This window comes from Triturus cristatus, chromosome 12 (genome assembly GCF_964204655.1).
Source record: "Triturus cristatus chromosome 12, aTriCri1.1, whole genome shotgun sequence".
Lineage (NCBI taxonomy): Eukaryota > Metazoa > Chordata > Amphibia > Caudata > Salamandridae > Triturus > Triturus cristatus.
In genome coordinates, this window is record NC_140595.1 from 579,900,465 (window position 1) to 579,914,462 (window position 13,998).

At 44.8% G+C, this 13,998-nt stretch overlaps 1 protein-coding gene across 2 annotated transcripts in view; it reads right to left on the reverse strand.

The window, feature by feature from the left end:
* The window catches only part of KARS1 (lysyl-tRNA synthetase 1), a 65,171-nt gene extending 51,418 nt beyond the window's left edge, over positions 1–13,753 (reverse strand). The window contains exons 1-3 of one of the 2 annotated variants that reach the window (XM_085639921.1): positions 13,542–13,707; positions 5,828–6,016; positions 3,914–4,061 (exon numbers count right to left, since the gene is read on the reverse strand). In XM_085639921.1, coding sequence (XP_085496047.1) covers positions 3,914–4,061; positions 5,828–5,976 — 297 coding nt within the window. In that variant the 5' untranslated portion in view covers positions 5,977–6,016; positions 13,542–13,707. Of the gene's footprint in view, positions 1–3,913; positions 4,062–5,827; positions 6,017–13,541 lie in introns of both variants that reach the window. The other variant, XM_085639922.1, reaches the window with a different exon arrangement.
* Between the last annotated feature and the right edge of the window lie 245 nt (positions 13,754–13,998).

The window sequence follows — 13,998 nt, forward strand, 5'->3', positions numbered from 1 at the left end:
TAATAACAAAAACATTCCTTAAAGGTCTAGTCCTAACATCCCATAACCAGTTTTTACTACCGACTGCAAATCTGTGGCATTTTCGGAAACTGCTTCCAAAACCTTGCCTTTTAAATTATAACGTACAGTTTGAACCACTATTGCAGACCCCATCCACTTAGAAGCTAACAACCTCTATCTTCAGGGCACCTAACTGTCCCAGATTTTTACTCCCTACGGTCAGTAGGTCAACAATTGGGGCACAGTAATGGACTAAGGTGGATGAAAGGAGGGGGCGATGTGTGGATAAGCACAGGTAACACGCATTGGTAATAAGAACAAAACAACAACATAATTTATTAAACTAATAACTTTTTTAAACTATCTCCCAGCTCACCTATGGCCAACTAGTGGGAACATTCAACCAAGCAGACAATACTACAAAGGGGGTATAGCATAGCCTGTGTCTAGGTTTTCAGTGAGGCAGATGCAAAGTGCAGATCTATCTACAGGAGTACTAAATGAAAGAGATCCAGAGAGGTATGCTTACACAAATTAATTTGGACTAAGTGATACTCTTGCCAAGCAGATGTCTCTTAGGGAGATGTTGCAGGAAGTCACAAATGCCGCACTGGTTCTGTCAGAGCAAGTAAAAGCACATACGGCTCAGAATGAGAAAGATCCCGGGGTGCAAGGACTCTCTCAGCTGAAGTGATAGGCACTAAAAGATTGGTTTTCAAACTCCATATACTTTAAAAATGAAACTGGAAAAAGGTATGACTTAAAGAAAAGGTTTTCTAAAATGGCCAATGTGCTAATCAGAAGGGGTGTGGGTCCTTTACAGACGGAACACGCACAACACTGTAAGGATTTACACTTTTCTGTTAGCCACTCAAACCTATCTAATCACTTGCATACCCCCGCCTCACTCATCTATCTGAATCAACACGGTCACTTCCACAACTGTTCAGTGAGGCACATACTAAACTGTTATTATACTCCATGACAAGCTGTATCACCAATGAATTTTATGCTCTACTTACAATTGCTACTATTGCACTGTACTTCTAAGGAAAAATGCCAATAAAAATGATTTAAAACCAATCACTTGCATACAATTCATAATCAAAGAAATTACAATTATAGTATTCTTCAGTCACTCCTACGTCAAGACCAGTGTTTTATAAAGCACGCTACACCTAGACAAAGAGTGCCTAAAACTATAGAATTCTCTTCCACAATTTAATCACGGCATTCCGTACATGTTATTTTCAGGAATAAACAGCTTTGGTCTGGTCTGCTTTGAGTAGATATTGAATCCAATGCCTGAACAGCCTCAGACCAAAGCGAAGTGCTGCAGCAAAATCTAGGTAAATGGTAGAACTGGAAACAAAGAAAAGCACTCTAAATTTCTTTCGCATGCCTACCGACTGGGGTAGTTGTTGGCTTCAGGTGTCTATAAACCAAATATATACCGTAATCTGCTAGTCTTTTTTAGGCACAGGGACGACCTTTAAAATGGATACAGCAAGGTTTAAAATTTGGAGTTTAATAACAACTGGGGTGGGTGGCTTTGTTAAATCTACCCTTACCCCTCCCCCCAAAAATATACTTCAGAAAATTAAGGAAAAGGGAAGGAAAAAGTGTTACTCAGGAACTTGTGTGCTCTTCTCATCCAACTGAGCTCACTCATGGTCCAAAAGAAACAGATAGTGGCTTGCTACCTGTTCATTGAAAGCATGCTGCCACCTCACCAGAGGTGTGAATCACTGTACAGAAGCTCAGAGTGCACTGCATTTGAATCCTGGGAGTACTTTCATTGGACCCCTACAATGGAGGAGTAAGAGCAAATGTCTTAGAGGTCTGCCAAGCAGACCTAATTCTGTTCCTGAACCAAAGCACAGCATGTTGATAGCACAGGTTAGAGAGCTAAATTTGCTAACTCTTATTGAGGTAATTACATAGAAACTATTGCTGAATTTAGTAATACACATTTTTTCTATACATCCAGTGCGTGTGCTCTGTCTTTGGCTACTTGACTTAAACCAATGGTAAAAAAAAAACCCTCTAGTGTATTGGTAGCTAAAATCTAAGCTGGGGATTGTGCATGAACAGCAAGAGGCTGGCATGGCAACAAAACAAACTTGTCAAGAGCTAAATTAGCCTCTCGCAGTGAGGGAGTCAGATTGCAACGGATTTGGATACTGTCTCTATAGAACTCCAAAGGCTGCCGTGACCAGCCTAACAAGCCAATACACTGATGCACCGAGGTGGTGCTAGCATTGTATTACTTGTACACTCGAATACACATACCTATATCTCCCGAGGTCAGTGGACCAACCGATCTCTTCCCTGCGACAAGGAACCTTACATTCCTTTGAGTCAGAATGTTGTAGAAGGCTGTAATACCAGCATGTCAGGTTTTGGTCATAGTGTAGAAGTGGAGGGGTGAGGAGTGGGTCAGGATAGAGCGGTATCCGTTTGTGTAAAGAGTGAACGGAGTCCACAGAGGATCAATAGGTTTTTAAAAGATGGTAGTTTGCAGGTGAATTCATCCTCATTGGATGGGTCACCTGTATGTTCTTTGTTCCGGAATTCCTTCGCCAAAATTGTAGCATTCTGGTGGCCCGAGGAAGGCCCTGGATTTTTATCATGCTCTCTGTAATGTGCAAGGGACATGCTGTAAGTGAGTGCACGTTTGAAGTTCGATTAATGCATGCAGATAACGGTGTATAAACATTATTCACATTAGGTTCTTGTACAAAGGGATCAGTAAGTTGATGTGCTGTGCACTCAGGGCAGCAAGCTGTGATTGATGCCTGTGCAGCAGATAGTGTGCCAGGACTAATAATTATTTTTACTGGAAACTTTGCACACACTCACTGGTAGCGCACTTCATGACAAATGCCGATGTGTGCAAGTTGTATACACACCGAGGTTTGCATATAATGCATACGGACACAAAAGTGTGCTGTACATGCACCCTGTATTGCGTGCATTCCAAAAAGCTACATATTTTGCTACATGCTAGGCTAAGCATGCTTTTTGGAGTTGTGTTTCATTAGTAGTGGTTCCTGGGCTGATCAATTTGAACTCTGCACCCCAAAAAGCACCAGGGGCAAAAGTGACAGATACAGGGAAGCGGTTTCAGATCCTGTGAGTCTAGTGGAGAATGCCTTTTCAACACTCTTGTCTTGGGTCTGATGGTGTCGTAACTGTGGTTGCATTGAGCGACTCCAGAGGTGGTAAGCTCGTCGGCCAGAGGCAGGATGCCAGTTGTGATGGCTTTGGGGATCATATTAGCTCATCTTGAAGATGATGCAGGCTACCAAAGGGAGCCAGTTGATTTCCATCAATGTGGAGGTGGCATGTGACATTTCTTAAGGCCTTGATGGGGTGTAAGGTGTAGGATAAGGCAAATATCTATGCTAATTCTGTTTTTTACTTACAACTAATGAAGGAACTTATATAATCTAACCAACTGGGCACCAGTAGCCTAGGTAGGACTATCTTCCTGATATACCATGGGACTCTATTTAGAGTTTTCTCTATTTTACGAAGCGAGAATACGATGCTCCCCGTTACATGTTTCACTTGGGAGCACAACCTTCATAAAATGATGCCACTTTGTAGCAGTTATAAACATGCCCATCTTGGCTAACAACAAATGCGATTATTATGAGGCATTTCTGCAAGATTTGTGAAAATAATACATGTGCCAACATTTTTAAGGTGGCTGGTCTTTATTTCGAGAAATATTACACATTTTAAACACAAGACCTGGGAAAAGGTGCATGTATGTCAAAAGCAAAGTTGGTTTAATGAAGTGGCTACTCATTTGCTAAAAACTTTAAGAAACAGAGCGTTTGTTCCAGACTTTTGAGAACCATTTAGCATAGGGTCAGGAAAATACTATCATTTGTTTAATGCTCACATTAGGGTCAAGGCTTTCCTCTTCAGACAACAGGCCATCTTCAACAGGTTGACCTCCAGGCGCCTCTGGGTGCTTCTCTGCCGGTTCCTTCTGCTTTGCTTCTTTTTCCGCTGCCTTCTTCTCTGCTTTTAAGCGCCTCTTCAGCTCGCTGCAGAACAAGAAAGGAAATAATCACAGAACTGCAACAAACTCAACCTCTCCATCAATTTATTCCCTGCAAGACTTTAGATTATCCTGGCCTCAATTCTGCTTACCCAAACCAAAAATTGCACAAGCGCTATGCAGTTTTCCCAAATATAGTGGAGGTCAATATAGTTTCACAACCAACCCTGCTAACCCTGGATGGCTTCAGAGGCACACAAACCACACTGAAAGATGAGGAACTGAATAAGGAAGTGAGACCCAAGATTCAGTCTATCTAAAAGCACGGTCAGCACAAACCGCTCCATCAGGGACCATCAAGAAAACTGCAGCACAGCAACACATCAGCACGGTCACACAAGCATCTTCCCTTAAAAGATTTGCATGCACATGGACCGCGATCCTATTGACATCTCCCAGAACGCAGTATTCTATCCAGCAAAGCTGAACTCTCCACTGTGATATTGGCGACAGTGGTCAGCGAATCCCGTGTGTAGTCACATAACTAATTTTGACAGTTTAATCTGGTCCCAAAAGTAAATTAACTAGTGGAACATACGGGTTTAGAAACAGAATGCTAGAAATTAAATGTAAAAAGACATTTCCGCGTCAAAAAGAAACCATGGAGGAAAAGAAAACAGACCAAAACGTAACCAGCGTTGACGAGTCTACAGAAGACATGCTGGTAGAAACAAGAGCAGGCATCAGATAAACTGCAACGTCAGGTGAGGTGACGCGCTACTTGATCACTTCAGAAGATGCAGGTCACCGATTGACAACTAGGAGTTGTGGTGCTCAACAAAAGAGGATGAGTAAAAATCAATGGTGGCAAGCCAAGAAAAGAAAAGCTACAGAGAGGACAAAGAAATAGAAGCTCAAATGCCTGTCACTGCGCACCCTCTCCCTCAACAGCATCATCATTTTGGTGTCTCAGAATCAGATGCTTAGACGGAGTGTGCCAACCTTCTGCAGATCCAGTAAGAACACCCAAGGATGCTCGGACATCAGCTTGGATGTATGGGCCACGACAGCAGGACACAATCACTTGCATGCTAGGAAAGGCCAGAGGCTTGGAAAGAACGTATGTCAAGTGCCAACCAAACAGTAAAGTTGAACAAGAGTGACATTAGCCAGACAAGATCAGAGGCAGAGATATGGTCATAACGCTGTTGTCCCATACACGACTGGCATGCCACCAGTACTGCAGAACCAAACCGGAGCAAAGTTGTGTGGGGGCTGTTGCCAAAGCACTGGGTGCTTATCCAAGACATGGTCAGAAAAATGCCCAGATGAAAAGCACCGCAGGTCCCAAACACATGATCAAAAGGGTCGCACAAGACAGCCAACAAGTAAGGCTGCGGGAACAAAAGCACTTCATAATTCGTCTAAGAAAAGCTCAGAGGAAAATACAGCTATGTCCAACCAAGGCAAGGTGCATGACGCATGGGGAGAGCTATTGAGAGAACAAAAAGCAAATTGATTTGGAGTACCAACACAGGCATCTGGCATTATCGAAGCATGCACAGTAACCACTAGTTAACGAGACACTGACAACTATTATTTAAGGACAGATATCTTGCCATAGCTGGCATAGCACACAAAGCAGTATTATGACCAAGCATAAACAGGTACAGGATAATTAAAGCCTCGGTTATAAGTAAGGATTTAAGAGACACCCCTCCCCATATGACAGCAATGATCGGCAGTCATGAATAAAAGAGGTTGGTGGAACCCCATGGGGTAATGTAGGAAAGAGGATGAGCTGGCACCAACCTTTTTTGACCATGAAGTGCCTTGTCCCTGTAGAGAGAGGGGGAAGTAGAAAGTTGGCAGAGCAGCAGATCCTCCTTCTGGCCTCGCTGTGCCCAACCAGCTCTGTGTAGGGACACCCTAAAGAGCCTACAGGCCACCCGGGTCACCATGGCCAGAAGCAAGAGAAGTTTCACAGTCTGGAAAAATTACCTGGGCAAAAAACACAATATGTCAGCTGCAGCCAGGGTACATCAGTGTGCAAGCAGGGCAGTGACGGAGCAGATTCCACAAGACATGCCGCCACCCCAACCCGACCAGAAGAAAAAACACTAACAGTAGCCAACAATGGACAACATCCCCACTTACCAAAAGAAACAAATTCGCTAATTACTGGCCTCTCAAACAAAGCTAATTATGGACTTGAGAAACAGTCATGAAAAGAAATCACTATAGGCGCACCCCAGCTTCTTTCAATAAGAAACCACTTCTTTCAAAACTGGACTTTTAAAAGTCTTAGTTGACTCACTGCAGACTGCCAAAGCCTTTCCTATTACCACTGTAGCTTCTCTTCTTTCTGTAATGTGTAATTAAGATTACTTTTTAAGTGTTAGCAGGTGAATAAAAAAGCTCCACAAAAACAAATTAAGTCACTACACTTTCTTACTCAAACTATCACTTTCTGCCCCAAACTTAACTACTGTACAAATCTTGGTTCATTCACATTTAAATGGGGGGGGGGCAACACAAAGCTAGCTTGAGTTCCAAAAAACACCCACTAGCTCCTTTCAGAAACATTCAGCATCATGCAGTCAGCCTTGCTAAACATCCTAAAACATCAGATGGCCTCACTACTATGAAATAATGCCAATTGTTTCCGCTCTAAGCCTTAATCCACATCAAAAGGGCTTGCCTTACCATTACTTCTACCCAGTGATTTGAAAGGTCAGCAAAACATAACATGAGGGCAAGGAAACATTATAAAGCAAATCACATCTGCTCCTTCAAATCCACAGTGAAGAAATTATTCTCCTGTCAAGGATGACGACTCTGGAGCCATCTCAAAGAGGATCTCAGAATGGACCCAATCTACTTGCCATATGGAAAAGTAGCTTATTAAAATCTTATCTTAAAGAAGGAGGTTACAAGCTAGAAATTTGTGGACACCCACTAAAAAGAACTCACAATCCAGCTAAAGCGGGACTTGCTACATCAGTCCTCACCACCCCAGGTAGCAACTTACACTCACCAATCAACTTGATTCTCCAGTCACAAGCGTACCACAAAAGGGCCAACTAAATCCATCTCACACCCTAGCCCATTACATCCCAGTGACCTCACTAACCAACCAGGAAGATACACATTGATTCATTCCTTGAGATTATGAAGAAAGCAAATTGTTAATCTACTGGCCCTTTCACCATCTACAAAAATGAAGTGCTCTACACTTCTTGCCTACTCAGTATTTTGCCCAGACCACAATGCTCACAAATGATCCAACTAGGTTTCCAAGTACAACCACGCTTGACCAATCCCCTCACCCAGAGACCAAACAATTGTTCAGATACAAATTCCTCAACAACTCATGGTGAACTAGGTTAAAGCTGAGAGCAAAAATTCAAGACCTACAAACATAAATTTGATGAATGGCAGCTATACGCCACAGAGAAAACTTTACATTAATAGTAGTGGGAATGGCATCATTATTGACCTGAAAAAACATCCCTTTGCTACTTGTCATCTTCCCCGAAAACAGTGCTCGGCACAGCTGAGATATATTAAAGATACCTAATGCACCCGTCAAAGCCATAGACAGGCAAAAGGGGCACCGCTCAGCCCCTCAGCACTGATGCAGAATCCAGAAATGCAGAGTTCTACCTCCAAAGCCTACCAGGTAGCAGGAAAATAGTTTCCTTCTGCCAGCTAACAAACATCTGGAGTTCAGGGGCAGCCAACCCCAAAGCAGATGGGAGCACAGCGACGACTTACCTTCCTCAACATAAGTAAGGGGTTGCTGCTAAAACATCCAATGCATGCAGTAAAGACAGTTTACCCATGATAAAATGAGAAATGCATTAGAGATTAAATGCTGTAAACACAAAAAACATAAGACTATGTAGGCTCTCTCCCTCCCATGCACACAAATGGCAGGCAGAACCAAACACGCATTCACAGTAGCAGGAGGGAGCAAACACAGGGCACACAGAAAGCACACTCAATGGAGAATGGAATTATTATTATTATTTTTTTTTTAAAACACCCCCATATCATTTCAGTTTGGGGCCCCATCTACCGGAGGACCTGATAACCACACCCAATCTGCTTTTGTTATGGAAAAAGTAGCTCATCTATTCATATCTTTTTTTTTTTTTTTTTTTTTAAAACCTTTATTTGTGCATATTAAAGGAACAAATACGGGCCTACAACCGTCAGGCCGGCCACGGTACATTTAAGCACTGGTACAAACATTACATCCCCTGTGCATCAGCGGTCAAGGTTAGCAACGAGTCGTGAGGTATACACTGGAGAGATCCTTGACACCAGGGGAAGGAGAAATGAAGGTTAATTTTAAGGTTTTTCAATATAATTTTATCAGGGAAAAATCAGTAAAGAATGAGAACCAAGGAGATTCGAGTCCGCAAGATAGCTTCACCACACGGGAGAGCAGCAGCATCATTAAAACGGTCATAGAAGGAAAACCTCAGGCAGTGAGGCGATGCAGTTATATAACAGGATAGTCACATGAGTAAATATGCACCCCTCCAGAGCCGCCCCCACTCAATCCACCCCACACCCGGACCCCGAATCGAAACAAGTATAGCGCAGAAACAGAAAAGAAAAAGGCCCATAGAACTAAGTAGAAACAATGAATTACCCCCCCACCCTACACCAATGCGGAGGCTACGGCCTGCCCCCCCCCCAGCATAGTGCCTGTCGCCCAATGAACCCGAAATATAGACAAGAGAGAAAGTAGGAATAGAGTGAAGAAAAATAAGAGAACAGAGAAGTAAGTGGGGAGGAGCCTACGTTACCCCAGAGCGCCCGAAACCATCGGCCAGCTGTGGCCTCCACACACTGAGAACCCACTACGCCAAAAGCGGTCGTGGGAAGATGACGTGTCACAACAATTGAAGTGAAGGCGGACAAACCGCGACGAGTGCGCACAACATATGCAAACAGTTCCAGTCCCAGTCCAGTCCATCCGTGAAACCATGGCGATATAAATCAGTTTAGCCCTGGCCCGATCGCGGGCTTAAGATTACACCAGCCCCTACATGAAGGCCCCGCCCCCCGTGCAGACAAAGACAATATGGCCGCTTGGGAGAAGATGGTGAAGTAGAGTCACAAAATGGCCGCCGACCATCTATTGAGGTCCCCTTGTACACCACATAAAGTCCAAACCTAGCATGTAAAGCACAGGAGTTCCACAGAAAAGAAGCAGTAGGCCGCCGTGAACAGTTCCTCGAGGGCGTCAGGTGTCGCTCTGCTGGAAACCCTTGCGGGCACGATGAGGCATGCAACAACGAAGCAGGCAGCAATAAACGGGGAGACAAAGTATCCGCAATTGAGCTGAAGAGCGATTGATCCTGGGTGCCGGTAAAGCCAGAGGCATGCACCAGTGTAGCACAATCATAAACAGCCATTGCGTCCCCGCAAGAGGACAAAGGCACTGGCAGACCCACGCCTTGTTGATGGCAAACGGGGCGCTCACGACCTGCAGCCGACAGTATGGAGTCAAACCGCTCACTCAGCGCTTGCAAGCCAAGACACATTTGTAGACGCAAGTCCCGCAGGGCAGCCAGAACGGAGCCGCATGTCAGCGGAGGCTGCTCTCCCCCATCGGTAGCAATCCGGGACGGCACTGTGGAGCTGGTGTCTGGTAGAGGGAGGGCGAAGCGGGCAGCGGGCGAGACCGGAGTAGCATCCCCCAGCCGCGAGCAGGGAATCATCGCCATGTTTTACCGCAGCACGGTACGGTGGCCAGGGGGGGAGGTCGTAGCAAGGAGGCAATTCCCCTCAGGTCTGCGCCGCAACAGGGAAAAGCCAACAATCGCTGCCCTTCCCTCGGGTTCTCTCTGCAGCCGACTAGGCAATAGAAGAAGGGGGTCTGCAGCCTCCCACAGCGCGGTCCACGGAACGGGGCAGGAGACCCTCCGCACCGGGGCTTACCCTGTAGCTCCAGCCCATCAGTTGCAGGGCGCGGGAGGTGTCTGGGCGTCCCTCCCCCGGCTCATCTGGCGACAGTCCGTGGTGTGAGGTGGGACCGGACCGTGGGGCTCAGGTTTACGCTAGCGGGTCCGGTAACTGCGGAGCTTCCAGGGGGCCGGCCAAGGCCACAATAGAGCAGGGGTCCAGTGCGGAGAACAAAAGCACCAAGAACTCCGGCGTCCGGGCGGGCTACGACTCCGGGAAAGCTGCAGCGCGGTCAGTGCGTCGTCGCACACGTTGCACCTCGAAAATCGGCGAGGATAGGAAGCAGGATGATAGTCCGAGGCCAAAGGCCGACGGAGCCGGGCGCTCAAGCGGCTGCTCCGGTCGCCATCTTGGCTCCTCCCCATCTATTCATATCTTACCTTACAGTATGAGCTTTCAAGGTAGAAATCTGTGCACACTCACCTCGCCGTAAATTATCCACAATCCAGTCAAAGAGGGTCATACTACAAAACTGCCCTCTCCAATCAGCTAACACTCTTCAGAATGCAACCGACATGCACAACATTACACGCCAATTTTTTAAGGAGCCTTTTAATTTAATCAAATTAATTACTCCTATAATCTTAAAGGGTGCTTGTTCATGACTTTAGCTAAATGGCTTTAAGCAACATTTTTGGGGTGTCTGATGTGGCCCTACATCAATTACTCTTTAGTTCGATATTTTCAATCATTAAAGACACAATGACAATACGTACAAAACATTAAAATTGGAATTCATTAAGACGCAAACATTCAGGATAACCAGAGATTAAGTAAAACAGTCCCAATTCGGGTAATTATATATACAATTATTGTATTAGGTAATCTCGTAGTCGCAGGTTGGGTGTGCAACTCCAATGCTTGCTAGTGAAGCAATCAACCATCCAACCTGTTATAGTTTCAGACTCTTTGGCATAATTCTACTGCAGACAATCCCTGCAGACATCTTGCAGGAGTAGCTCCTTGACGTTTGAAAGGCTACAGGCCGATTATTTTAGGATGGGAGATCTTCGAATCTACATCAAGATAATACTACTCACACAGTGTGGGTATCAAAATCTCTCCCCCACCTAGGCCACCCTTCAGTCCGTGAGATATTGGTTCCGAGAAATACTGTCAAGAAGGCGCCCTTGTTTATTAAATATGAAAGTGACCTATTATTGCTTTGCTCTTTTCAGTCCTGACTCTTAGGCTTTCACTTTCGTTTCAAGTCATACGAAAGTGCAATACTTCCAAGAAGGACTTGAATTCCCGTCTGTCTTATAAAAGGATTCCACTGTAACTCGCCGAGTTATCGTGTCACCCACTAAAGTATACAAATGATAAGCACAAATGAGTCAACAACGCCACTAATAAGACAGGGCGATGCCTCGACTCTATCCAGTTCCACCTCAAACCCCCATCGCTAAGCAAGTTAAACTGGCTCCCAGTGTAGACAAGAAGCACATTCGAAATCTTCATCTGTGTAGGCCACAAAAATATGCCGAAGACATGGAATCTCAGATTTTACTATCGAACACATTTCACCATAGTCAGAGTCGCGTTTTGACAAGAGGGGTGCCTGGAAACTTTGTCCGGCTGCTGATATTTTGTCATAAACAAACCAAGAAACAAAATTCATTTCTTCCTCCTTTTCTCTCTCTCTCCTCATTTTGATTTAATGTTGTAGTTTTTTGGCATATCAGTGCATCGGCGCACCTTATCATCAAAACCAAATGCAATTTAATGAATTTTAAAGCCGAAAGCAATTGCAAGCCACAATTTGATAGCAATGCCAAACTGAAGACAAGCACTGGCAAAGCCAATCGAGTTAACGTTTAAGCTTGTGCAACCCAACAAAACAAGTGTTACCGTTCCTTTCTATAGCATCCATTTTACAAATATTTTTATTAATGTTCACTTCACAGACGTAAATAGTCCCTCATGCATTCCAGTGGGCACAAAAGAACGCACCCAAACATCCAACAGAAAAAACGGTGATAATCAAATACTCCAGTCACTTAACACAAGAGAAGCTTGACAATATCCTGCAGAACAAAAGAAACCAACAGGCCGATCGCCCAAAGCAAGTATATAAGACGTTTGATATGAATAGCACGAACATCACACGTCACACCAGAAAGACGTTCATTCACTACCTAGTGACAATATACATATTTCGCAAATTCATAAACAGCATTTCCAAAACCAGGCAAAAAATCTGCACGTTTCTGGTTACGTTCCACCCCACATTTTGGGAACATTAAATGACCCACAATACAGAAACCCTCCAGTAATTTTATTTTGTAATTTAAGTTCTCTCAGTGTAAAAGGAGGCTGCCGTCTTTCCCCATCTTTGGGGAATCTGACACTTCAAAATGGGAAAAGGCACACGAGGCTACTTTGCTACATAAAGCAAATATCATCTTTCCATTTGAAATTATTTTTGTATTGTGGGGCACTCGACGCCAAAAAAAAAAAGGGGGGGGGATGAAACGCCTCTAAATCATGAAGACGAAAAGAGATTCAATTGCAACTCAAAGCGAGTACATTTAGATTGCGGACGATACTGTGAGGATCGATTAGTGTTCTTACGTAATAAAATGACAAGTTAAAAATAAATATGGATTTATAAGCCAATTGAATACCTTTGCAGGCCACCAAAGATTATAAAAAAATGACTTTAAAAATAAAGCCAGTGAAAATTTCAGGGAATTAGAACAATTTAAACTCGCAGTGACCTCCGCCCAGATTGACAGCAGCATGTAGGACCACTTTTAGTAGAGCCACTTAGGACTGTATATATATATATATATAACTAAAACAAGTGAGAGTACACAAGATGTTAAGATCGAGTTTAACACGGAGGATAAACTCAATGGAGTACACTTGAGGATCCAGGTATGGTGAACGGCTGCTTTCAGACAGTTGTAGGACATTCTTGAAAGGGAAGGGGTCAGGCTCCAAGGGAAAGGAAGAGCTGCCATCTCCAGAGTGCCTTCAGTAAATTAGTTGGTTACCACTCAGACAACCCCCCCCCCCCCCATGTGTCACATGCGCATCTCAAGAGTCTATGCCTTCAGTAATTAGTCGGTTGCTACTCAGACCCCCCCACCCCCCTCCACCCCCATGTGTCACAAGCGCATCTCCTGATCGGAGTGCCTTCAGTAAGTTAGTCAGCTGCTTCTCAGACCCACTCGCTCCCCTGTATGTCACATGCGCTTCCCTAGGTAGTCCCAAGCCTCGCTGCCTGACATGTATGGCTCGCCTAGTCCCTTCCTGGTTGCATCAGCCGCGCTCTGCTGAAGTTAGGCTGGGGATTGAAGTTCAGAAGCACGCTACCCGTAGCATAGTAGCGAAACCCGATTATGCCCTCGCACTACATCCCCAACAATGCCTTGAGAAGGTGCTACAAACTGCATGACGGGAAACATAGTCCGCACAATAGCAGGTACATGAAACCTCCGTATCCCGGCGTGCTCTAGACCGGTCTCCGAATCAAGGCGCGGAGCACAGCGGGCTCCTACTGTCAGGCGCGATCACACGGCCACACTCCACCGCTTACTTTTTGCTGAGCTTGGCGTCTGCGTCCCCGGGATGCGCTTCCACTGCGTCCGCCATGTCTGCCACTGAGAAAGAGAAAGAAGTTGAATTTCCGCAAGCGGACCACAAGCTCAGCCCGGCGGACAGCGGGCGGAAGTGACGTAAAGAAACTGTAACAGACGAGAGACGATTGAAGGAGGCAGTCCTGACCTGGCGGTCGATTTAAACTAATGCAGAAAGCTGATAACATTTTATGGCTAGTAATGCAGACGTGGCAGGCTGCATTTAAGTTTGTAAATCAGCAACCTGCTGGTTTAAGGCCGCTTGACTACGGTGCTATATATATTCACACACATCAATATATTATTCATATACACTTTGCTTATATCACAACCATACAATAATAACACACTCATATATTTACACCAAACTGTTATATAATACTGTATGTATGTGTTATGTATATTATGTGATGCTTA